Below are 25,955 nucleotides of genomic sequence, written 5' to 3' on the forward strand. Positions count from 1 at the left end.
ATTTGCGTCAATAGAGGCCACAGCACAGACACTGCTGGTGGGTAGGACTCCCCTGGAAGACAACTTGGCAGCATCTTTCAAGTATGGGGACATAACAAATGGGTCTAGAAGATCATGTTTTTCCAGAAAAGAAAAAAAAACAAACCCCCAAATAGAAGCCAGAGAATGCTGTGGTGTGTTTTATAGGAAAACAAGTATCCAAACACCTGACCCCTACCTTAGAGATCTCACTGTGCACCAACCGGAAACACTGAAGCTTCTTGCATGAAAGCTGAGGGGGGACTTGGGGAGCCAAGCTGGGCCCTGAGTGGGTAACACAGCCCCCATGAGCAGATGAGCTCAGGGAGCTGCCCTCACTGACCCCAGAGCTGGGGAGAAGCCCCCTGTGGAACGTGGGTAACCAGGAAAGCCCAGGAATCGGCTGGAACTTGGATGGTGATTAGCTAAGCACAAGGCCCCGTCTTACACAAATGTGAATTTTACCCCCAAGAGAAGAAGGCAACTGGTCAACCCCATCAGCCGCCTGACGGCCTATTTGGAAACAGGCTGCACCCAATCAAACAGCTGGAGGCAGAGGCAGATGCAAAAGCCACGGAAAGTCCATCTGCTGTGCAGCTGGGTCACAGAAGGCGCTTCCCATGGCTGCCAGCAAGGAGCACGGAGAAAGGGAACACTCGAAGTCAAAAAAACCATGCTGTCTGTTTACTTTGCAGTTTGGACAGATGATGCCCCAGGGCGAAAAGCGCACACTTCCTAAAGGACACTGAGACGGGAGTGCTGGGGGCGGCCAGGAAGGGCAGTGTGCGGGGCCCACCCGCCCCGGGCAGGGAGTAACAAGAGCCACACCTTAAACCGAGGAAAGGAGAGTAATGTGTTTTATTTAATTAAAATAGATTAAAAAACAGACTGTGTAAAAGAATTAGGATTCTCAATAATTTACTATTATTTACATGAGCAAATTCTGGTCGTTAGTAGACTCTGTGAGGAGATGAAGGCGCAGGACCCTCCTTGAGGGCAGAGGGGGACTCGCTGGGGACGCTCCGTGGCCTCCTGACTCCCGTCCTCTCAGGTTGATGTGGCGATTACACCATCGAGAGCTTGGTGACCACAGGAAGGGGGACCCTCAGCTGCCGGGGGCCACCATGCTGTCACCCCTTGCAGGAGGCCGGGGGAGGGTGCTCCCTCCTTTCGGGAGAATTGTCACCTCTCAGTGTCCGTCACACAGGCACCTGGGCAGTGGTTCCCCTGTGCCTGCAGCCAACACCCCTATTCACGACCCGCCTTCCGCAAACACCCCCTTGGCTGACACGAAGCCCATCGTTTCCGGATAGAAGGTAAAAAACAGGAATGGAAGCTGCACGTTCTGGTGTTCAGGGAAATCCTGGGTGACAGAACACAACCTCCTGTGTCGTCCAGAACTCGGCGACTCACCAAGATGTCACGGGAAATGTTCTGTGTGCTTGTCGAGGGAAGGAGCGTGGCAGGCGGAGCAGGTGTCCAGCCCTGGCCCGGGACATCCTGCAGGCACTTGTGGCCCCTCCAAGCGCAGAGGGGGCATGTCCCGGGGATGCAGACACAGGCCGGGAAGACCCCTGGAAGCAGCAGGGGCACAGGACCCCCATGCTCTGACTCCTGGTTGTCGGGGACTTAGGGTCTCCACTGGTGCGGGTGGCTGGGTGACGTCCCCAGCATGGTGGATGGCATCAGAGCTGCAGTCACCGGCTGGGGAAGGAGAGGCCCAGCGGAGACTCAGTCCAGAATGTCTGTCTCGAAGGGCACGAGGTGGTAATAGGACAGGTTGGTGACATAAGCTGCGGGGTCATCCCCGTCCTCCAGCTCAGAGGCAAACTCACTACCGTTCTCAAACCTGAAACGGGAAAGCACAGAGGTGAGGCTGGGGCTGGCTCCCTGGACCTCGGCCCCGCTGAAGTGGACAAAGGCAGACGGTCACTGGCAGGAGGGGCTTCGGGTCAAACAGCATGGAAGGGCTCTCCACGACGCCAGTCCATCCACCATCAGGCTGTGTGTGGAGCGAGTGTGGAAGGCACCTGATTACAAGTTGATCAGTCACACGGGCCCAACTCCAACGATGTGACAGCTCTAGTTTTCACCACCTTAGAGACTGTTATCTACTCTCACTGCAGTATTTATTGAGGCATCCATCCACCCATCCTTCCACCCATCCATCCTCCATCCACCCATCCATTTATCCATCCATCCATCCATCCACCCACCCATCCATCCACCCGCCCATCCATTTATCCATCCACCCATCCATTTATCCATCCATACCTCCATCCCTCCACCCATCCATTTATCCATCCATCCATCCATCCACCCACCCATCCATCCACCCATCCATCCATCCACCCATCCCTCCATCCATCCACCCACCCATCCATTTATCCATCCACCCATCCATCCATTTATCCATCCATCCATCCATCCATCCATCCATCCATCCATCCATCCATCCATCTATCCACCCACCCATCCATCCACCCATCCATCCCTTTATCCATCCATCCCTCCATCCCTCCATCCATCCACCCATCCATTTATCCATCCATCCATCCATCCATCCCTCCATCCACCCATCCATCCCTTTATCCATCCATCCCTCCATCCCTACATCCATCCACCCATCCACCCACCCATCCACCCATCCATTTATCCATCCATCCATCCATCCATCCCTCCATCCATCCATCCACCCGCCCACCCATCCACCCATCCATCCCTTTATCCATCCATCCCTCCATCCCTACATCCATCCACCCATCCATCCACCCATCCACCCATCCATTTATCCATCCATCCATCCATCCATCCATCCATCCATCCATCCATCCACCCACCCACTCACACAGTGAGTATTTCTCTCTCCCTCTGGGGATTGTTCTGGGTCGGGCTCTGGGGACACAGAGTGGACCAGGCACAGGAACCTGCCGCATGCTGGGCCTGTGGACGATGGCGCAGACAGGTGAGGAAGGCCATGCAATCCCGGATCCCAGCCTGACTGCTTCCTCCGCCATGTGCACACGTGACCAAGGAGGCAGGAGGAGTCCAGGGAGGGGTTGGGTGAGGGCAGAGAAGGTTATCCGAGGGATGGGTCCTTCATCTAGGTGATGCGTTCAATGTGGGGGGTTACACAGGGGAGGGGGTGGGAAGAGCTTCGAGAGGATTTGTGTCCCAAATAGGAGGTGACCCAAATATCTTCCCAACATGAATTCCCCAGGAACGGAAACCATTTCCACACCGTGCCTAACCCAGCCTCGGCTTAAGCAGACTCCCTTAAGCTGGGGAAAACAGACCACAAATTTTACAAGATGCCTCACAGAGAACACAGTGCATGGAAGACCTTCTCCACAGGAGGGGAAACACGGTGTCTGTGCCTTTTCCATGGTCCCCTGATAAGAGCCGGTCCAAACAAAGGGGAGTGGCGAGGGGGGGAGGATGCAGGCCCTGCCCCGCGCTCACAGGACAGCAGAGAGGACCTGGGGCCACCGAGCACACTGTCCGCACGGCCCCTGCCCTGACTCCCAGTGACGGGGACGTCGCAGGGGCTCAGCTACAGCGGAAAGCGGAGCAGCGACGTGCGGGACACGCGCTGACCGAGCCACGCAGCGCCTGTCCTGGGCGCCCCCCCACCCCCGCCCCCACCACCGGGGCACACGGGGCAGATCCGCCTGCAAGCTCAGGCTCCCAGGGAGGCCTGCTGCCTCTAAGGTGAAGTGAAAAGCAGAGAGGAGGCAAAGACAGCTTTGAAATCAGACAGGAAGGGCACAGAGCTGGGCTTTCCTCTAACTCCACGCTGAGGGGTGCTAGTGGAGCGTGTGGGGTCCCTTGCATCTGTGCAGGGAGTGAGACCAAGAGGGAACCCTTGTGTGCAGGGAAAGGCTCAAGGCAGGTGAGGGACAGGCCCGGTGGCAGCCACGATGCGGCCCTGCCCCGCAGCTCCTGCCCTGCTACCCCTCCTGCCCTCAGATCCCCTGAGAACCGGGGCAGGAAGGGGATGCTGGGATGCTCGGTGGAGTCCGGGGTCCCTGTCAGCGCCCACAACCCTCAGAGGCCTGGCAAACACCCCCGCTCCTAACCGGTGAAGACAAGGTGGGGGCTCGCCCCAGGCCTGGGGAGAACTTTCCGGGAAGCTGGCAACCCCTCCTGCCAACCAGGTGGTCACCAGGCAGAGGCCCAGGTGTCCCACTGTCACACGCCCGCCAGGCACACGTCCCCACCACGCACACCCACCTGGTCCCTGAGTGCAGTGGGGCCTCTGGTCGGCGACTGTAGCTGCCCTCCCTGGGGACAGTGCGGGGATGGACAGGTCCTAACGGCAGGCCCAGCAGCACTGATCCACAGCCTCGGGGCCGCACGGTCACCATCGAGGACCACTGGGGACAGCTGCGGCCGGGAGGTAAGGCCTCTCTGTGACCTCCCGTCCCCTGGAGGGTTCGGACAGACTCTCCTGAGAGACGGACAGCAGCAGACCTTTGCTGCCAGGCTGCCCGAGGTCAGGCGCCTGGAGAAATGCCGGGCAAGCCCGAGTTCCCTGGAGATGCTCCAGGGCCTCTTGGAGGCCGTCACCTCCTTGTTAAGTTCTCCTGCGATCTGAGGTTTCCCTGCACTCCTTCTCTCCCGCCAGCCCAGCGTCCGATTCAAGTTGAACCTCCTTCTCAGATCTGGCCTCATGCTGTGCAGAGGGCCTCTCGGGGCCTCTCGGAGAAGGAAAGGGTACCCAGGACGCCACAGAGCCAGAGCCAGGATCCTGCAGGCCCTGGTGATGGGGAGGGTCCCCCGACGGCTCCACCAGGACAAGCCCAGCCGGAAGCTCCTCCCGTGAAGCAGGACCCTCCTCCCATCACCATTTAATCCACGTCCGCCTCATACCCACGATGCCAGCCCGGCGCTAGCTCAGAGGACCCGCGGGTTGGGAGCTGTCTGTGCACACACAGTGCGTACAATGCGCGAGGGTCCTGGTGGGACACACGGGGGACGGCGGCAGTTGCGTCGGTCCTGGTCCGTTTTCAAGTGGGGCTGACAGGGTGGGGTGGGACCCCCAGACTCTGAGAGGCCCCCGAGTCCTTGGCTCGTGCTGGTCAAGTGCCCACAGGAGACCCTGTGTGTCCAGAGCTGCCTGTGGGCCCCGAGTCAGGCGTCCAGGCTCATCACCTGAGCCCTCAGGAGATCCTGCGAGAGGGCGGGGGTCCCACCCGGGAAGAAGAGGCGCCGGGGGAGGGAGACTAACTCCCTGAGCTCACACAGCAGGGATAGCCCTGGCGTGGCCTGACCGTCACCGGAGCCAAGTCCTGCCCGTTAACCCCGAGGAGCCCCCGTCGTGGTCCAAGTTCCGTCGTCCGGAGAAGGAAGAATGGAGGGCAGGGGCTCTGTGGCCACCCGCCTTCCCTAGGCCAATGCATCCTCCCTCCCCGCAGGCAGGCCCATGAGCCACGCAGAGGCCACCTGGGAGGTGCCGAGAGGCCAACGTGCAGGTGATGCCCCGCCCCCGCCACAGGGGACCAGACCCCCGCGAGGAGGCTTGTGGCCCCGGACCCCTCAGGGCCCAGCACAGCCCACACCCGCAGCCGGGCAACTCCTCCGGAACGTCCGCCCTGCCAGCCTCTCAGTCAAAGGAACTCTGGCCCCGCAGTTTATGAATCAAGGTCGCCCTGTCCTGTGACTTCGGGTACGTCCCCAGGACTGGTCTCTTCCACCTCCTTCCTAGAGCGCCGTGTGGGCGGGGAACCCAGCCCAGGCGCTGGCTGCCAGCTCAGGACCCCGTGTGTAAAACGACGGTCCCATCAGTGCACTTACAGGTGGTCTGAGGGGTCCACGGCTGCGTGCTGGTCTTTCCCGTTAGGTAAACTGTGGTCAATAACAATTGTTTCCGTATTTGCTAAACAAAATCCATTGGACCTCATGATTTCTGAAAACAAAAACAATAAGGGAAGTGGTCAGAAGGGGGTCAGATTTTGAAGTTTTGACGTCTGGGGCTCGCACTGGTCTCCTCACGTCCCCCTCTTCCCGCTGTGCCGCTCCTCCCCAACCTTCACGCAACGTCCTGCCGCCCAGACGCGGGCCGCGCCTGCTGACCCGACGCCAGCCAGGAGGTGCACCTGGCTGTCCGAGCGCCGCCCCACGCGCCCGCCCGCCCGTGAGTTTGAAGCTGGAGCGGACGGAGGCCAGGTCCACCGCACACGCCGTGGGCTCTGCCCAGGTAACCCGATCTCTCTGCGTTCTCACCTGCGTCTCGGATGAGGGTGACACTCTGTATTGCCTGGGGTCTCCAAGAAGATCCGTGTGCACTTTCAACCAAATGGGCGATTTCACCTTGTATTTTATATAGTTCTGTATATAAATTGGCTTCTTACCAACAAGCACAATTTGGGGTAATTTTAAAAGGCCAACAAAGAAATTATCTCTGTGTGTTTACACTGGCTGTGTGGTGAGATTCCAGCCGCGGTCTGGTGCTCCGTGGGCTCTGGAAGTGGACCGGGGACGGGGACGCCGGGGCAGGTAAGGGCAGCCGAGGCAGCACCACAGCACAGCCCACAGGGGGACCCGAGACACTGGACGCAGCGTCCTGACCGGAAACTTCCCAATTGTGCTGGACGGTCTCCAAGGACCCTCCCGACTCTGAGCCTATTACCTCCCGGGCGTCGTCACGCCGTCCGGTCCATTTACGCATAAGTGCGCGGGACTCCCTTCTCCGACGTGGGGACTGTGTGACCGCCCCCTCCCTCAGTGGATCGCCGACGCTCCAAGAATAGACGGGGAGGCCGTTACCAGGGCTCCAGCTCACCCCAACCTCAGCCCCTGCTCAGCGAGCACCACACCATGGTCAAGGCCTTGTTTGTCCTGCCAAATCAGGCCCGCCACCAGCCTCACCCTAAAAACATGCTTAAGACAGACTCCAAATTCCTGTTGCGTCCTCAGATTCAGCGACCCCCATCTCCCCATCCAGGGCCTGGGGCACGGAGACAGCTCGGAACAGCCCTCCTCTGGCCCCAGCACGGCTGCCCAGCTGTCGGGCAACTGATGCTGTTGTCGTCTGGGGGACCGTTTTATTTCTTACATCGTACCATAATTTAGGTTATTTTATCCCCATGTGTGGATTTCCTTTTTTTTAAATAAATGAAATTGTAACTTCCTATTTATTTTTAATCTTTCTAGGTATTTGGTTCTCAGTTCTTTGAATTTCTCTCCATGTGAAGAGACTCAGGGAAACGACACAAAAAAGAAGAAAGAAAAGCAGATTTCCTCCTCTCCCTCCCCACTCCCAGGATAGAATGATGATTCCTCAATCGGATTTGCCAGGTAACCGCTGAAATTCCCACCTGAGTTTCGGGAGCGGTGGCAGCTCACGTCTCACGGGCCTCTCACGGCTGGTCACGTTCCAGACCCGCTTTCTTTACTGCTGTTATTAACTGACTCAAACCTGTCCCAGGAAGCACGTAAAACCCCAGGGACCTCAGGACGGCCAGCTGGCAGCCCCCAGACCCTCTCGCCGCCCCCTCCTTAGGGAATCTGCGGGGCGGGGGCGGGGGCGGCGGCGGGGGGAGGCCCCTACAAGTGAAAACAAGCCTCGGTGCTGCAAAACACGTGTGAGCATCGCCAGGGGCTGCCTTGTGGAGGAACTCCTAATCCTTCTTAAGTGTGAGATCTGGAGCTCCAGAAAGTGGAATCCGGAAAATGGAACCAGCCCCCAAAACAGATTTGTCACAAATCCTTCCTTAATTGTCTGTGCAGAGAAGCCAATCGTTTGCAAGGCCAGGGGGGCCCGGTAGGAAAGTCCGCGTCTGCCACGTGAGCCTGGGAGCAGGTAAGCCTTGCTCAGCTTTTCAGTCTGTAAAATGGGAAGAAGAGCATCGATGCTAAGGGGCACAGGTGTGATTAAATGAGGTGGTTTTATAAAGAATCTAACACGCGCTGGGCTCAGAGATGGTGGCGATGGCTCCAAAGGTGCTTGTATCTGTCGCATCACGCAAATAAAAAGAACCGAAGGAAATGTTGATTACGGAGAAACCACAGCATCTGAAGCCTGTCTGCAACCATACTGAAAATGTGAGTTTCTTAGAAGTCAGTTTAGTACCAACAGCCAAAATCACTGGCCCATTAAACGACTTTAACCTCATACACGACCAGTTCCACGAAATAGTTCCCTTTCAAGCTACTCTCTTGCATACACAATTTTCTCATGTGAAGAAGAGTCCTGTTTTGTCATTTCTTATTTAAAACTTTTCCTTGGAGCTCATTCTAGAATTACAGAAAAGCTGCCGAAACCTCATAGCGCTTCCATGGATGGCTCCCTGGCTTGTCCCGCTGTTACCATTTCACGTAACTATGGTTCAATGAGCAAATCCAGGAAATGAATGTTGGCACAATACTTTCAACCTGAACCTCCTGCACTTGAGTGTCACCAATGTCCCTCTGTTCTGGACCCGGCCCGGATCCCGTGGGGCAGGAAGATGCCATGGCTCAGCCCCCCGTAACCCCTGACGGCCTCGAGGGCCTCTGTCTGGCCTCATCTCTCCTGGCTGCAGCACTTGGGACGCGGACGGGTGAGTCTTTTAGTGACGGTGCCTCACCTGGCCTGGCGTTTCTATGCTTGGACCGAGGTGGTGCGGTCCGGCAGGAACCTGCAGGGACGCTGCCCTCCCTCGGGGCATCAGATCAGCGGTGCGAGGCCCACAGGCCTTACTTATGCCTGGGATGTCGTCTGGATCTCTTGGGCCAGAAGTCTTCTGCAAAGGCAGGTCACTGCCTCTCTCTCTGTAGCTGAGAACTACCTTGGTGGAGCTGCAGGTGCAAATCCTGTTTCTCCTTAAACTTTATGCACTAACCTCAGCGCCCACCCAACGCTCAGTGACCGTTCCCCACAACAGTGCCCGCTGTCTGCCTGGGGGCAGTCTGCCGTTGTTTTAGCTGTAGACCTGTTTCCACAAGCCCACATGCCACCATGACTCAGTTCATTAATTAATCTATCCCTTCTTTCCTGCCGTCTCAGCCCTGAAAGCATTCACACGCTTTCCGATCCCCTCTCCTATTCCACTCTCAACGTCTCTAGCAACGGAACAAAACCCAGAGCCGTGCCTTTTCATTAACTGGTGAACAGGACTCTCCCTGTGGTGAAAATTCAGGTTGAGACTGTACAGATGCCTGGTTAATAAAAAATGAAATTACATTTCTAGCCTTCCCAAACCTAAATAACCTGATTTTTGAGGCTGATATCAATTAACCCAACTAGCCAGACCAAGGCTGAGGTTTACGCTTTTTCTTAAGCTGCACAGACACAGCCACGGTGTAGAAAACCAAATTTAAGTTTTCCTAGACTTGGTAATAAACGTCTAGATTAACCTGGGATGGAGACTGTTTAAGGCCGCACTGGCCCAGAGCATCACCAAAGAGGCCAGCGCGCTCGCCAGGACACGCGGGAGGTGGCTGGTTCTCACGCCACGAGCGCCTGGCGCCACCTAGTGGCCCCTGACCCAAAGATGGCCCACCACGGCAGGAGGCCCTGTGAGCCAAGGTCAGGGCTGTCCCCCAGGGCACCGCCTCCAGTGACGTCATATCAGAGGCTTGAGAAGGCGCTGAGAAGTCTGGGGCGAGGGGGTGGCCGCGGGCGGGGCGTTTTCAGGAGCGAGTGGAGTTCAGCAGGACGGGCGTGGATGTGGACGGGCAGGGCTTGTGGGGAAGGAGAGGAGGCCAGCCGGCTGGAGGCCGAGGGCCTGGAGCCGAGCGGTCTGCGGTGACGTGGAGAGCCAGAGTGGCCACACCCCGACATGCCCAGGGTGACAGGAAGTTAATAAATTAACGAGTCAGGAAGACAGACCCGGGAGACCCAAGTCGGTAGTGAGAACACAGCCTGGGGCCGCTGGAGACTCAGTCCTCGGGGGCCCCAGCCTCTCCAGGGCCTGAGGCCCAGCGCCTGGGCCCCCGAGTCCATACACACCCCCGACACGGGCGGAGACTGAGGAGCAGGGCTCCCCAACGTGGGACCAGACCCGGGACGGGCGGGGGGGGGAGCACGGCACTCCTGGGAGGAGCAGCTTCATTAAGAGGATTTCTGAATTGACTGTATTCTTGTCTTAATATACCTCCTTCCTCCCTCAGGGAACCATGAAAGTACGTCCTACCTCCCCTGAGAACACCCCCCACACACACACTAATTCACGTGGGAAACACCAGCTCAGGCAGAGGGAGGGCCGGCGAGGCGGGATGGGGGGCACAGATGGGCAGGCGGCGGGGGGCGTCAGAGGGAGAACCCCTTCGGTTGATTAGGGCAGATGAAGAGGAGGGGCCCCAGGAGTCGGAGACTCTCAGCTCTGGAAGGGGCCACCCCGCCTGCCCCCCAGGTAGGGCTGCCTTCAGGCCATGGCCTCCGCCCAGTCTCCAGGCTCCCTGCAGGTGACTCGCAAGAGACGTTCACCAACCTCACTGTCAGGCAGCCCCGCTGTCACCAAGTGTCCCGCGATGAGCCTCCCCCGTGATGTCCCCAGGTGGGGAGCACACGCCCCGGGCCCCGGGCTCGCGGCCTGCACAGGGCGGCCAAGCCCCTGCCTTTCCAGACCTGCGCCCCAGGCCTCCTGAGCTCGGGGCAGGAGGGACCCCAAACCTCTGTCCTCAGTCCTCGAAACGACACAAGAACGTAGTTAAAACTTGGACGTGGGACCCAGTGTTACCCGTTAAATCCCATCCCCTTACTTTCAGTGCTTTGGGATAAACCTGGCTCATGCGTTTATTTGAATCAGCGATACAAACAAGGCACCAAGACAGAGGGGCCTGGGGACTCCACGCTGTGGCCACCAGAGGCACCCGCCCGCAGCGCCTGCTGGTCCCTCTCACGCCCTGGGGCCTTTGGGGTCAACCTGCGCCTGCCACCAACCCCAGGCCCTGAAAGGATTCTACGACTCTCTGCTCTCCTGTTCGCTCAAAACAGAAAGAAAGAAAGCAAAACAGAGATGTCAGTGCTGGGGCTCTTCTACTTGGGGACTCAAGGACAGGGGCCCACACCCCAGGTGACAGCACGCACAGCTCAACACGCTCTGGAGCCTCTCTGAACCTCGGACACTGGGGTCCCCGGACATCCAGCCGGGAGGGATTACCGCCATTTTCACTCTCCTGTAGAGAAGGTTCTGGACACGAGGCGCCAGGTAAGGAGGGGCCCCCAGCCCCCTGCTCATCTTCCTAAGGACACACACGAAGCTCCCCTGGGAAGATGACAGGAGTGACGGACATGCAAATCCGGGCTGAACCCCGTCCCTCTCACACACAGGGAAGAGCACCTTTTCTGTCCCGGGTTCCCGGAACCTTCCCAGCCCATCTGCCTCGCCCCAGCACACAATTAGGAATCTCATCCCTGCCGGGGCACACCACTCAGTAAGGACGCCTTTACACCAGCGACGTCAGCCGTCACTCCAATGTGCCGCCCCCCCGCCCATCTCCCCATCACCGGGACCCAGTTCCTTCTCAGGCGACGGCTCCAGGCTCAGGTCCCCTCACCTGCTGGCGCTTCCCCATCACCTTCCTCTGAGTCCCCTCCTCTGCCCCCTCCTCTTTCCTTTTTTCCATTCAGGAATGGAGCTGGACACAGGACGCCCCCCGCCACACACACACACAACCAAGGTGGTCTGCAGGATGTCACCACCAGCAAAGGCCCGCATAACCTCACTCAGACGCCACCTCTCAGGCCACACAAGTTGGCTGGGGAAGCCCAGTTCCTGGGCTCCCAGGACAGATCTCTTTTCCCAGAAAATGCTCCTCAGAGCCTCCGCCAACAGCACTGCAAAAACAGAGTCTAGTGTTTCAACGACAGTGCAGCCCAGATCTGAGGCTGCCAACCGGATGCGCCCAGGCTCCCCTCGCTCCCCTCTGACCCGCAGGACAGCTGACCATCCCCCCTTAGCGCTGCTGACACTCGCCAGAAGGCGCAGCCCAATGTCCACGCTAAGGAGACCCACCCCATGTGCCCCTTCCCGTCCCGCCTGCCCTAAAGCCGAGAACACAGTCCGGGTCATGCTACGCGAACTCTTATTTTTGCGGGCTGCACGACAGGTTCCAATAATTCACTTCAAAATGCCTCATCGATGCCTTTCATCACAGACTATGCAACTAAGCTCCCACTTATGTGCTAAATAATTGCTTTGCAAGTAGGAAGCGTGTAAACTGCAGGTCAGTAGGCAGAAACACACCAGTTCCATAAAATCAGGAAGCAAACGCTGCCCCGCTACTTCCATCCTTCTGTTGGGTCAGCATTCTGGGTCCCAAGGGTGGAAGGCCTGCCCAGCACGTGGACGACGCGCTGGGAAGGTTTCTGGAAACCTCGGCGCCCTCCCCCCCACCCCCCATGCCTTCCCTGAGGCTCTTACCTGATATTTTCACCGGACTTTGAAAGCTGGGCTGAATTTTATGGACGTTGTCATTTTTTAAGACCTGATCCAGGGGAGATCTCTCGAAGAAGGTGAGCACCACTTCTGACCTGGAATACTGGGAAAACACACGTTCGTTCCTACACATTTTCCTCCCGTGAGGCGGCCCGTCTGAGCCAGTGGCCCCGCGATGCTCGGACTGCGGGAGTGAGGGCGACGGGGCCGCGGCCCCGCTCACCTGTCAGGTGCCCAGGTGCTCCAGGCCCAGAGACAGGCAGCACGAGGACAGCGGTCCGCTCCGGCGTTTAACACCCCTCTCCCCGGCCCCGCCCCCTGACGCTTCCGGGAGGGCCCCGGCCCCGCCCCTGACGCTTCCGGGAGGGCCCCGCCCCCGCTCCCGGCACTTCCGGGAGGGCCCCGCCCCGCCCCGCCCCGCCCCGCCCCGCCCCGCCCCCGGCCTGCGCGCGCACCTTGCGCGGCATGCTGATGACGGCCTTGAGCAGCTTCTCCACCTCGTTGAGCCTGGTCTCGATGTCCTGGGCGTCCTTTATGGCGAGCAGTCCTGGGATGGAGGCAGAAATGCCTCCGTCAGAAAAACGGAGCCGGACGTGTGCTCCCAACTAAACACGGAGCAACGGGCATCCCGTGACGGGGACGCCACCTCGGGGCCCCCCACGGAAGACGTCCGGGGAGTCTCCTCGGCCTCTCGTGGGCGCCGCGCTGCCCTGGAGGCCCGGTTTGGTTCTCAGCCTCCTTTTGGGTTTCACCGGCCCGACGAGTGCCGAAAGCCACAGAGAGGCCAGCAAAGGCTGGACCCACTGGGCCCCACGGCGCAGCTGAGGTGACCACAGCGCCCGTGGAAGAGGAGCCGTGTTTAGACGACATTTGGATGCCGGGTTTGCAAGGGAAACATGTCAGCTCTTTGCCCAGAGAAAACCGACGTGGGTGTGACGCGCGGCACCCTCCGGGAATCCGAGCGCCCACCCTCCTTCCGGTTACCAGAAGTCTTGGCTGGCTATTAAAAGGTGTAGTGTTTTGTCTTGAAAATATGAGAGCTAACGGCGTGGACACTCGGGGTGCATTTCTGTCTCCCCGTGAGCACAGACCTCCCAGCACCGTTTCCAACATCAGCTTCCCAGGGATGGAGCGACTCAGATTCCCAGGGACATTTCCTATGACCCAGGAGGACGGTCCCTGTGAGCTACGACCAAACCACACAGGCTGAAATCCCACAACTGTTTTCAGGCCCTGAACCCCAGTTTTCAAAAGTTCTGGTTTTGTTTTACAGGAGAAAGTGTTGTTCATCTTGCAGGCAACTCACTGACTGTCCACATCGTGATAAAATTAACTTCCTAAACAATGGGATAGAAATTAAGAAGCCCCAGAACACACGGTTTATGGAAACCAGGGGTGCCCCAGACACAGGGTGAGGGTGCTTCTGAAAGCCTGGGCTGAGCAGGGGGTCCCTCACAGTGTTGGCTAGGAATGTCTGGTCAAGGCCAGGAATCTGTCCCTGGACTTCCTGGAGCACAGGCCGGGCGCACCTTCACCTGGCCACCTGGGGGCCCTGCTTGTCAGGGGAGTGTCTGGTCCTGCCCCCCGCCCCCCAACACGCCCAGGCAGCCAGTACTGGCACCCCAGCACAACCCGCCAGCCTTCGCCAGAGAGATGGGGCCGGGCCCGCTTCTCCCGGTCTCGCCCAGGCTGCCCGCCCACCCACCACCCTGCAGGCTGTGGCAGCAAGAAGGGAGAAAGGAAACACCCAGGTGCCAGAGTCTCAGCCCTGAGTTCCTTGTTCAGAATCACACACACACACAGACATTCACACAGCATACACCACACACACTCTCTCTCTCTCTCACACACACACACACACATGCACACTCACTCACACACACCCCTCTGTGACCTCTTGCTTGCTACAGACAAGTCTACGGAGGAAAAGAGGGACAATGAAAATCCTCTGAAAGGTTGTTTTTAGAGAGAAGACAGTTATGTAAATCATCCCCACAAAGAGCTTCCTTATTCTGAGACTAGCAAAACTACTGCCATGTTTCAACTTTATTACTTCTAGCACACTGGGGTTAAATCACTCGAGTTTATGGCGCAGTGGTTGTGTTTTTAGATTCTGTAAGGACAATTTATAGGAAGATTAGCCTCTTGTCTGGTCAATGCATACAGCATACTTATACCCATTTTCTAAGATGTAAAGCACGTTTTGCCCACAGTTGGGTTTACAGCCACCAAGGGTACCATTCGGTCAGAGAAATACATTCTGCTCTATGCTGATCTTCTTTGAGGGTTGCCAGAATTAGCAAGTAAAACGCAGGACACCGAGTTCAATGTGCATTTCAGATAAACAATGAATAATGCAACAATATGGATAGACACACTGAAAAATTATTCATTGTTTATCTGAAATTCAAACTTACTTGGTGTCCTCTACTTTATCTGGCATCCTTATCTTCTTGGTGACCTGCTTTCCAGAATGAAACAGAGAAAGGCAAGAAGTACCTGGTCAGGAATCTGGAAACACATCAGGGTTTAGGCTCGGCACACACCCTTGGGGATCTGACCCAGCGCCCCTTACCAGCTCCATGCCCTGTGACTGCCACACCCTCATCCCAATCCTGAGGACCAGGTCCAAGCCACTCAAACACAGCCCTGCTCCCACACAGTGCTGCCTCTGGGGGACCCTCCCCTCTGGCCTTCCCCCACCAGGTTCTCGTGGGAAAATCCCACCATCCCTTGAGGGCCACGTGGGACACACCTTCTGCTCTGAGCCTCCCCCTCTGGGAGGGACTCTGCCTGCTCTGAGCTCTGAGACTGCTCCATCCACCGCTTCCTCCCTTGTGCTCTGCCCAGGTCCACCTGTGAACCTGAGAGTAGTAGGTGCCCGTGGTCCCCCTCCCATCAGCACAGGGCTTGACACTGATACACACAGGGGAGTCACTGGTCGCTGGCCATTTGTTGATGGAACAAAGTTGCACAAGAGAACAGAGTCAAGGGCAAGCTATCATCTGTGTGTGTCTACCAGCCTATGGGTGCCAACCACATCTCGCACTTCTCAGCATCAGCCAGCAGGTTCAAGGTCACAGGCCTCACGGGAGAGCTGCCCAAGACCAAGGTGGCATCAAACCCACTGAGCTGCCAGCCGCTCTGGTTTGGTTCTATCTGTGGCAGCTGCAACCATATTGCTGCCTTTCACCTGCCTTTATGCTTCTGAGTAGAAGCCAAATGATGCTCTTTGGAAATGAAAATATGCTTCAAACCAAGAGGGGCTGAAGACAGTTCAGTGGAAGAAGATGCTGGACTACCTCCTGCAAGAACAGAGTGATAGGTGATAGTTTTTCAAGCTCTGGCTTTTGGTTGGGGGCACTTTTTCAGCATTTATTTTCCCGTGGCATCGTGGCTTCTGGGTGACAACCAAGGTGACTGAGATGAGCATTCCTGAGATACGTCCTCCCTTCTCCAAGGAAACCTGCTCACGTGAGTGACAAGGACACTGGCCTCTTCCCAGGGGAGGGGGGCTGCAGCCAATCAAAGGTGAAGATTCGTGAAGTGATGGGTTCAGCTGGGCTGCCTGGCATCCCCCTACCTAACCCCCGCGGAGCCCCTCCTCCACCCGGCATCAGGGCCGGGAGGGGTCGCCGCCGGCCACGGGGCTTCCGATGGCCCGGCCCTCTTCCAACTCCGGAGCCCACGTTTCCTTCCTCTCCTGGGCCTGGAAATCACCCTCCTTTAGTTGTTTTAAAAGTGCTTCCCATTAAACAGAGAGGTGTATTAGATGCAGAAGGAAAACGTGTAAACAAACAAGCACATCTGAAGCTGTGCTCTGGGGTCACAGTGTAGAAATGAAATAAATCTTTCTTTAAAATTTCTTATCTCCCAACCCATTGAGGTTCCCACACTCAGGTTTCTCAAGTTCACAGCGGTTGGAAGCCGAAACACCTGCTTGGCAACACCCATGGTCAGGATCAATTCTCAAAATGACACAACACCAGAGGTGGGGTGTGTGCAGAAGCCACATCTGGGGCCTGCATCGTCCCCCAGGACAGGTGGCGTATGGACACCCCCGACTGGCACATGCAGTCGGGGGGCTTTCTGTTCTACTGCTGTGTTCTTCCTTTGTGACCCAAGAGCTTTGGCTCTGGATGACTGGTAAAGCTCTTCCAAGTGCCACTTGCTTACAGTAACTATTTTAAACTTCGTTTTCAAAAACGTGCTTGTGTACAATAATTTAGGATTATCTAGAACTTTTAGCTTTTGCATTCCAAATATTGTTGATTGAGCAAAAATCGTGGGAATCTTGTTTGACTCAGTTTTACTGAGATCGAGATTCCAAAAACTGCAAGCAGATAAAATGGCTGTAAGTTTGCACAGTCGGACAGAAAAACTCAAACCCCTCTTGGTTATAAGGCTGTCGTCCCAGAGCCGGCCAGCAGGGGCGCGAGCGGTCCGCGGTCGGTGCGGGATGCAGCTGGGTGAGGGCGGGACGCGACTAGGTCCCCGCCGCACATCCAGGTTCTCGGGAAACTGACTCAGAAGACTTCACAGCCCCGGGAAATTTTCTGATTTCTGCTAAAGCATCATCACCAATATAATCGCAATTTTTAAAAATTTCACTCTACACAATTTGTGATGTGAGAAATTTATCCAGGTATAGCCAAGAACTGTCAAAAATTTGAAACCGAAAGATTTGATAGCATGACTGGATGTAAATTTCAGTGTGTCAGTTTCACATCCCTTGGGGGGTTAAAATTCAGGCTTAAAAAAAGAAAAAAAGAAAAAAAAATTCAGGCTAGAGCAGCCAGGGTGCCCTTTTTGTCTAAACTAGTTTAGCCTTGAAAGTCCAGAACACAAAATGAGCTCCTGTCAGTTCCAGGGTTGGGTCTTCACACAAACACAAACACCTGACTCATTCTCGGAACCCAAACTGAACATGCGGGCGTCAGCACAAAGATCAGGTGGAGAGAGAGCAAACTCAGGCCAGCGTCCTAACCCCAGACACCTGGTCCCATGTCCCTCCTCCGTGGGTGGAGGCTGAACACCTCTGGTGACCGTCCCAACCTCTAGGGATGGACTCAGGGCTGAATGTGGCGGAGCGCCTTCTGCCACTGTAATTCCGGAAGAGAAGACAGACGCTTCTCGGGTAAATTGGGAAGGAGTGTCCATTACCCAGAGAATGTAAGTCCCTTAAGAGGAGACTCCCACGACAGAGCCCCAGGGAAACCTTCTGTAACATGAACTTGCCAACTGAATCAAATAAGACATTACATTTCAATTCAAAAGTCCATCTACACTGTTTCCAGAGAAGCAGACAGCGTGGGTGAGGTGAGGAATGCAGGGTCACCTTGCTTGTATAAGAGACATGTATTCTTTAAAAGCTGAACATAATACAAATTCTGGAAATAAAATATTTTAAAATTTCCAGGAAAACTCTCAATGATTACTTCCTAAATACTTGCTTTCCAAAAAGGTAGTCAACACAAAAACAGTGGGGACTCACTCAGTGATGAGCTTGAGAGTGTAACCGAGGTGGTTATTCTTTGCTAAACTGAAGCATCCCAACCCAACCCTCACTCCCTGGGAACCCGTGGTGACTATGACCTCACAGGCTCCATGCATGGGCGAGGGGTCCCACGGGGGGTCCCACCCTGTCCCCGTGCCCACCCTGTTCCCGTGCCCACCCTGCTGCACACAAGGCTCGACCCTGAGCTCACAGGCTCCATCCACGGGAGTCCCACCCCCTGCCCCCGAGCCCACGCTGCCACACACAAGGCGTGGTCCTCCCTCTCCTCCCACCCCCATCACCCTCCCCTGGCCCAGCGATGCTCACAGCAACACTGATGGACAGGAATTTCTTCCCCACATTTTTACAAGGATGAGAAGCGGGGCAGGGAATGTAGGTGGAGGAGACAGAAGAGCAGAGACAAGATAACACATCTGGAGGCCCCAGGAAGGAGGTGAGGGAAGACGTCCATCCTTCACTTCTTCCCACGCCTGTAAGAACCCCACCTCACAGCGCCCCCCCCAAATCCCTCCTTCTCTGGGCCACCTCTTTCTTCTCCCACCACAAGCAAAGTTCCTTACTAAACTTCAGACCCAACACGTCTAAAGAGGGACTTCTCTGCTGGTCCAGTGGTTAAGAATCCACTTTCCAATGCAGGAGACGTGGGTTCGATCCCTGGTCGGGGAACTAGGATCCCACATGCCATAGGGCAACTAAGCCTGCGCCCTGTAAGTACTGAGCCCATGCACCTCAACTAGAGAGCCCGCATGCCGCAACTACCAAGCCCACACACTGCAACAAAAGATCCTGCACAACTAAGACCCAATGCAGCCATAAATAAATAAATATTAAAAAAAAAAAAAAAACTTGAAGAAAAAAAAAGGAGCCACTCAGCCTTAGTCTGTCTTAAGACACGGAAGGAATTTAGGGAATAAACAGCACCCGTCCCAGGCCCTCAAAACAGGATGCACTGCCCACGCTCGGCTGTGCCCGGCCTCTGTCTGGTGACGGGGCCCTGGGGAGACAAGACCCTGCCCACCCACCCCGTGCTGGCCGGGACGGTGGACATGAGGCGGACATGGACCGCAGTGAGGTGTCCCCAGGAAGACCCAGCAAGGAACCCGCCTCTCCAGGGAGGAGGCCAGCGGCGCGGGGGTGGGGGGGTCAGGAGCCCTGGGACAGCCGTGCACAGCCCTGGGGCCAAGGGGGCCAGCTTCCCACCCAGGTTCTGCCTCCGAGGCAGCTCTACAGCACACAGAAAACACACACACAGCATCTGCCCTGGGAAGCCGCCCCCAAGCCTGCCCCACGCCAGGCACCAAGTCCTAATTTCTGGACCAGCAAAGCCTCAGGCCTGGTCGGTAGGGGTCCCGCTGAGGTATCCTGGTGACGCCCTCCCTGGGCTCTTGGGGGCCATCACCGTCCCCACCTCCCCAGGACCGGAGGCTGGAGGCCACACCAGGGGGCTGGCAGCACATCCCTGCCGGGAGGGCTCTGGGTGAGGGGACACTGCGCGTCCCACAGTGCTCGCGTGTCCCGCGAGGCTCTGCCACGGCTTCAGCGCTCACGGCGGCCGGCCATGCAGATGCCACCCCGCCAGCTCATCAACCCCGCAGCAGCGGCCTGAGCCGAGCACCTGCCCGAAGTCACACGGGAGGGAGCAGGGGACTGAGCCAGAACCTGCGTCCTCACCTGCCTGGTGCCAAAGCCAGGGCTTTCCACCACTTAGCCGGACCTCCTCCCGCAGTGACCTGGTGTCCCAGGTGGACATCCTGACCCTGACCCCCTCCTGCTGTGACCGCGTGTCCTCTGGCGGGCCCCCCAATCTCGCAGGGCCTGGATTTTCTCTTGCGGGAAGCAGGGGGGGTGCTGGTGGTGAGGATGCGTAGTAAGAGCTTTCATCCCAGGACCGTTCCTCCCCTCCCCCGACCCTCTGTCCAAATGCTGCTCACGAGTTTCCTCCTGGCTCTAGTCACACACCAGCAGAGGACGACGCAGGTGTCTGTTCTCCCGACGAGCGTGCAGCGTAAGTCAGCAACGGGGCAGGGCGGTCACATCCACCATCAGGACTCATGGGGGGAGGGGGGCGCCCCGCAGGGTCTGCCTGGAAGACAGACGTCGAGGCACGTGGTCTGTGCTTCCCGGTGACACAGGACACGTCTGTGCTGCCACGGTTTAAGGGAGGCCAGGCCCGACCAGAACAGACAGGCGCCTGGCCCTTCCCCTCAGCCCCCTCCCTGCCGCCCATCCTGGGGAGGATTCGGATCTAGGCCCTGGGGTGAGGGGGCTGGGGGGGGCTTCTCAGGCTCGTTCAGGGACACGGGGGACATCTTTTTAGTGGTTAAGACCAAAAAGTGCACTCCTACTGTCACCCAAGAAAGTAAAAGTGAACGAAAACACCAACAAAAAGGATTTCAGTGGGACACCCCCAACCCCTGGTAACGCAGGGTCCTCACTCACCGTCCGCGATGTACTCTGACGGCCGCTGCCCCGCAGGACGCCCGCGCGGAGGGGCCGGGGCCTGGGCCGCCGGTGGTCACCCGTGGGGTCATCACTCCCGGCAGCCCCGCCCCGCAGCCCCGCCCCGCAGCCCCGCCCCGCAGCCCCACGCTGAGCACGCCCAGCGGGGCACACCGACCCCTCCTATCGCAGCCGCTTTGCGGTCACCCTTCACTGCACGCCCATCTTCCCTAGCTGTGACTGCTCCCAACCAGAAACATCTTCTGCCTTTTGGAAAAGTGTTTATAAAAACACACAGTGGAGGCACACCGGCCCAGACTTGTTTTAAAAAGAGCCAAGGACCACGTCCCTGGGGCCAGCCTGAGGGCAGCCAGACACCATCAGCTGGTCCCCGAGCTGAGATGCAGAACTGAGCTCCCCCCTGGAAACCTGGTGGGAAGGAAGCGCGGCCTAGAAGCTCCAGGACGAACAGCCTCTGTGAGGTTCTGGCCAGCTCCTTGCCTAACTGGGTGTTAGCTCAGGTCACCCGGGCCCACCGCACAGCCCGAGCTCTGCCGGATGAGACCATGGGACCACGGAGCAACTGTCACTTACGGAGGAAGGAGAGTCTGGGGCACTGGACAGGGAACTCGGAACGCAGCCTGAGCGACAGCAGGGCGCGGGTTTGGGAAAGAAACATAACATTTAGGAAGAGAGGAGTCACTGGCTCCCAGGGGGCGGATGGTGCCAGCACAGACCCGGGGGGACAGCAGATCCCGGCAGCCCAGGAGCCCTATATATGGAAGAGGCTTAAAAATAGGTCCATGAATGAGAGAGATCACCCAAAACGCCCCAGAGAAAACTGCACCCCCTGCCCATTAGAAGGGCAGGACCCCAAACAGGGAAGCCTTGCACAGGGGCTGGGCTGTGAGGGGGGAGGGCGGGACCCCAGCCCCCACTGCAGGGCCCGTCAGGCCGACGGAGGTGGCCTTTGTGCCCCAGATCTGCTGCCCAGAACCGTGCACACCCTCGGCTCTTTTTTCAGCTACTTTCACAAAGAAAGTAAACTCGGGGCTCTGCATTTCTCCCCCAAATCAGATAGCCATCTCCTGCCTTGTTGCAGGGAAGCACAGAGCTTCTCCCCCGTCCCCGTGAGAGCAGGGCCTGGGAGCAGAGTGTGGTCCCCTAGAGCTGTCGGGGGTGGGGGTGGGGGTGGGGGTGGGGCGGTCCTGGCCGGTGGACCTGCATCCAGGCCTCTCTGGCAGGTGCCAGACGCCTTCCCTCCTGTTCCTCCATCTCACATCTGACAGAGGGTCTACGAGGACGCAGGCAGATCCACGTCCCCAGTGACAAGGGTGAACTGATGTGACCCCAGCACACACACAGGCTCTCAAGGAGGGGACTTATTTGGAGAAAAAGCTAAAATACCGTGTTCAAAGCTGGGCTCTCCGTCAGCTCCTCCTGTGCGGGCTTTTCGCATCACCCGGGGCTCCTTACACTCATGTCTGGTCTCTCAGTAAACCCTGTGCTCTCCCTCCCAGACACACGTGTGTCTGACCACTTCTCGCACCTCCCCTGTCTCCCCGGCTCCCCTGGTCCTCCTCCAGCCTTGCTCAGCACAGCAGCCAGAGTGCTCGTCACAATGCGTCACTCCCACTCCAAGCTCTCCCTCTCCGACAAGAGCCCCATGCTGAGTGTGACCTGCCCACCCCCTACCCCGGTCTCCCATTGCTTCCACCCCCTTCTCTCCCCTCCAGCCACAATTTCTCTCCCCTCCAGCCACAATGGCCCCCTCAGGACTCAGAGCCACTGGGCACACACCGACCTCAGGGCCTTTGCACTTGCTTTGGTCACTGCCTGGAAGCTCTTCCCCAGGCACCCACATTGCTTCCTCCCCGCTTCCTCCCAGTCTCTCCTCACTTCCTTTGAGTCCTTCTGGACCAGCCCATCTGAAAGTGAACCCCTCCCCTGCCCCTGCAAGTCACAGCTCCTCTCCTTCCTTCCTTTTTTTTCTTCCGAACACGTATAACCATCTAAGATATTTTTTAACTTATCTTGTTTATTGTTGGATTTCTCCCACCCCAAATATAGAATCATGAGGGCAGGGTTTGTCTGTTTTGTTCACTACTGTGTCCCCAGCACCTAGAAGATGCTGGTGCAGCGGAGACACCTGGTAGATACTTGCTGAGTGAATATAAAACCAAAGTGTTGATTTTACAGTAATTAGGAATCAAAGGTCACCTGGCTACTTTGGAAACAGAATCTGTTGCTGCAGTGATGACTTCGTAAGGCCTAAAATAGGTGTTATTTTTTTAAATAGGATCAAAATAATCCAAGAGCCCCAAACAGTCATTGGGGAAATGCTGCATGTTTGTCTTTTAAAGTGTAAACCTTCCCAGATACGAGAGAAGGCAAGAGACCTTCACACATCCGGTTAGGAACCCTGAACCACATTAAGTGTCACGTTTAGTGTTACGTAGAGGGGATTTAAGTGAAAGACTCAGCCTCATTGGTGTCAGAGTGTGGAAAAAGCAAAAAGGGACACCTCGGTCACCCAAAGATAATATGCACAGGAAGCAGCTACCTCCCTCTTCCAAGCTGGGGGGCAAGAAAGGAAGGATGAGCACCTCAGATCCAGGGGCAGAAGAGTGTCAGGTGAGAGGCCAAGATGTCAAGGAAGAGGATAGAAGAAGCAAGACTAGTCTCGAGGGCAGCCTCGCCCAAATGGAAGGCCAGGGAGGCGGGCTAGTGAGCCCCGTGCCACCTCTTCACACAGGGGTTTAAATATCACTGCACGTGTCACCAGGAAACATATACATTCCACGGACAGATGGCCGAGGCCAGCACCAGTGTGTGTGCAGAATGAAGCAACAGTACATTCTCTGCACAGAAACACTCTCTCACTGCAATATTCCAGGGACCAAGACAAAGGACTCAGGCATCCCCTTGACTGCATGCAGAATCCAAGATGCAAGTCGGACCCAAGGCTTTCCGACCCTCTGGAGGCGTTCAGTCCCACATTTACAAGAGCCACAGCCTGCTGCCAGCATGCGTTTGCACACCTAGACTTGCAAAGCTTTTTGAAGAAATGAGCGGGCCAACGTAACCCAGTCCAGAAATACACAGTAAGTGTAAACTGAGGGCGCCTAATGGGGAATTATGCTGAGAAAGCCTGGCATCTCTAGTATGACACACATCTGGATGCCTTCTGCGTGTATGGTTTGTATGTCCAGACAACTTGTTTATGCCAATAAGAAATCTGCCTGGAAATAAGGTGTACTCTTCTTTTGCATTATGGTAATGTATTTTACTTAGCAAACAACTTCCCCGGACTTAAAAGGATCTAAGGAGGGAAAAGGCCTTCCCTTGGGTGTACAACAAACTCCGGTGGTGCTGCAGGAGGGGCCAGCTTGCCTCCAAGCAGAGAACCAAGGACCAGACAGAGGGTTCATGTCGCGCCTCCTCTGGCCCCAGGCCTCCACCTCCTCTCCTCCAGGGGTGCTGAGCTGGCCTTGCAGGAGGCCCCTCTGGTCAGCAGTCCATCATGGGCTGTAAGAACGTCCTTCACACCCGAACTGATCCTCACCTAACTGCCCCTGCACCTTGCACCACACGTAACACCCACTTCTTTCTGATTTTTCCCCCCTTTAGACACTTGGAAGTAGCTACCATCTCCCTTCTGCATCTTGTTTTCTCCCTGGTGATCACCCTCTTCCTGTCTCCTTGTGGGTGGCCCACGCCGTGGAGGCACTTAGTGTGCTGACACCTCGCGAACCCAGAACTGACCCAGCACAACCTGCACAGGGGGACAGAGCCTGGGGCATGCGTGTGCACGGCGGGGGTGTGAGTGCACGGCGGGTGTGTGTGTGTGCACGGCGGGGGGTGTGCGTGTGCATGGCGGGGGTGTGTGTGCACGGCGGGGGGCGTGTGTGTGCATGGCGGGGGTGTGTGCACGGTGGGGGTGTGTGTGCATGACAGGGGGGCGTGTGCACGGCGGGGGTGCGTGTGCACAGCGGCTAGAATGCCTCACACTCACCTGCCTTCTGCTCCGGGGCAGGTGGTTTCCTCACCAGATCCCAAGGTGACTGAAGCTCTGCCCTCCTCCCCACCTTCTACCACCCTCACCAGAAGCCCCTGAGGGTGACAACAAAAGCCACATTTGCGGAGGGCTAACGATTGCTGGACATTGGGCACACACTCCATCCTCACGAGAAAAGTGGGTGTCAGGTCCTAGGTTACAGGGGAGGAGCCAAGTGGGGAGCCCGAGTCACAGCTGAGCAGGGGCCTCTGACAGAGTGAGACCTGGAGGGCAGGGGAAGGTGTAGGGAAGTATGGGGGAGCGCAGGGGGAGGGCAGAGGGGAGGGTAGAGCTCTCAGGGGCTCCTGTTGATTTATGCCCTGCCTTGTTCCAGAAAGGATGTAAGTCATTGAATAAACTGCTTCTCCTTCAGCTAAGCTTTACGGATTTGCGCATCCTTTTGATAAATTAAAAACACAATAACACACACACCCAAAGAGCAATTCAAGGAAAAGCGCTGCCATGCTGGTAGCAATACTAAACTCCCTCCAGGAGAGCCATCACCCTGAGACTCCAGGAGCAGGGCCTGCAAACTCGCTGGCTTTGGGAGCGTTTCCAAGTGAGGCGTCTGCCAGAGGATGGGCACCAAGAATGAGCTACTTATCGACATAATTCACACGCTGGGGTGGGAGCTGTCACCAGCGGGGAGTGGAGATCATCAGCCACGGCCCTTCAGTAAATGTCCCCAAAGATGCCCCAGGGCTCTGCTTAGAGGAAGGTGCTCGGAAATGTCACCAGATTCCCAGCGCTGCAGGTGGTCACGCGTGTGTGGGGGGCGGGGGGGCCCCAGTCCTCCCTCCTCAGCGTCAGCCTCTCGCTTCCTCTCCTCCAGCCTCCTCTCCCGGCCTCCAAAGGCCAGCCCGTGGGCCGAGGAGAGGAAACGGGAAGCCACCCAGTCCCCGCGAGCCAGGAAAGTCACAAGGCCCGGGAGGAGGCGGCCGGGTTCGTCAAAGCCGAATGCAGACCCCGCCTGGTGGCCCCTCCCGAGGACGGACAGGCCGCGTGGCACCTCGCACTCGGGTCACCGGGGACAAGAGGCGCGGCCCCAGCTGGACGCCGTGCTGACCTCCCCCCCACGTCCCCCGCCCCTCGGCCGCGGCTCGCCCGTGCGCCCACTCCTGCCCCTTCACCCACGGCGGACGTGCGGGGGTCTGAGGGCTCGGTCCCGGGCCGGGGGCCGGGGAGCCGCAATCCCCGCTTAACAATCCCCTGCGCCCTCCTGCCCGCACTTTAAAGGCGCGTACACCCTGCCCCCAGCCCCTCGGTCCCCAGCCCCCAGGCCGGGCCCGCGCCCACCTTGGCGCAGCGGCGCGCGCGCCAGCTCGGGCCGGTCCTCGGGGAAGGCGTCGCGGAGGCGCTGCCACAGGCGGCCCAGGTCGGCCAGGCTGCGGTGCAGGTAGAGCACGCTGCGGTCCGACCACTCGGTGCGGATCTCGAAGAACTCCTCCTCGTCGCCGCGCCGGCTCACGATGAGCCGGCGGATGCCGTTCACCCAGCAGCCGCGCACGAACATGTTCACGAGCGACGTGCCCTCAAACACCGCCGAGGCCATGCCGCG

At 57.5% G+C, this 25,955-nt stretch overlaps 1 protein-coding gene across 1 annotated transcript; it reads right to left on the reverse strand.

Annotated features, from left to right (window-relative positions):
- Positions 1 to 867: 867 nt before the first annotated feature.
- On the reverse strand, positions 868 to 25,955 carry PXDC1 (PX domain containing 1). The gene is made up of 5 exons (XM_057700227.1): positions 25,694 to 25,955; positions 12,839 to 12,930; positions 12,369 to 12,486; positions 5,815 to 5,926; positions 868 to 1,867 (listed from the first exon to the last, which is right to left on the reverse strand). The coding sequence occupies exons 1-5, from the start codon at positions 25,947 to 25,949 to the stop codon at positions 1,750 to 1,752; spliced, it is 696 nt and encodes a 231-aa protein (XP_057556210.1). The 5' UTR covers positions 25,950 to 25,955; the 3' UTR covers positions 868 to 1,749.

Source organism: Hippopotamus amphibius, chromosome 11, assembly GCF_030028045.1.
Source record: "Hippopotamus amphibius kiboko isolate mHipAmp2 chromosome 11, mHipAmp2.hap2, whole genome shotgun sequence".
Classification (NCBI taxonomy): Eukaryota; Metazoa; Chordata; class Mammalia; order Artiodactyla; family Hippopotamidae; genus Hippopotamus; species Hippopotamus amphibius.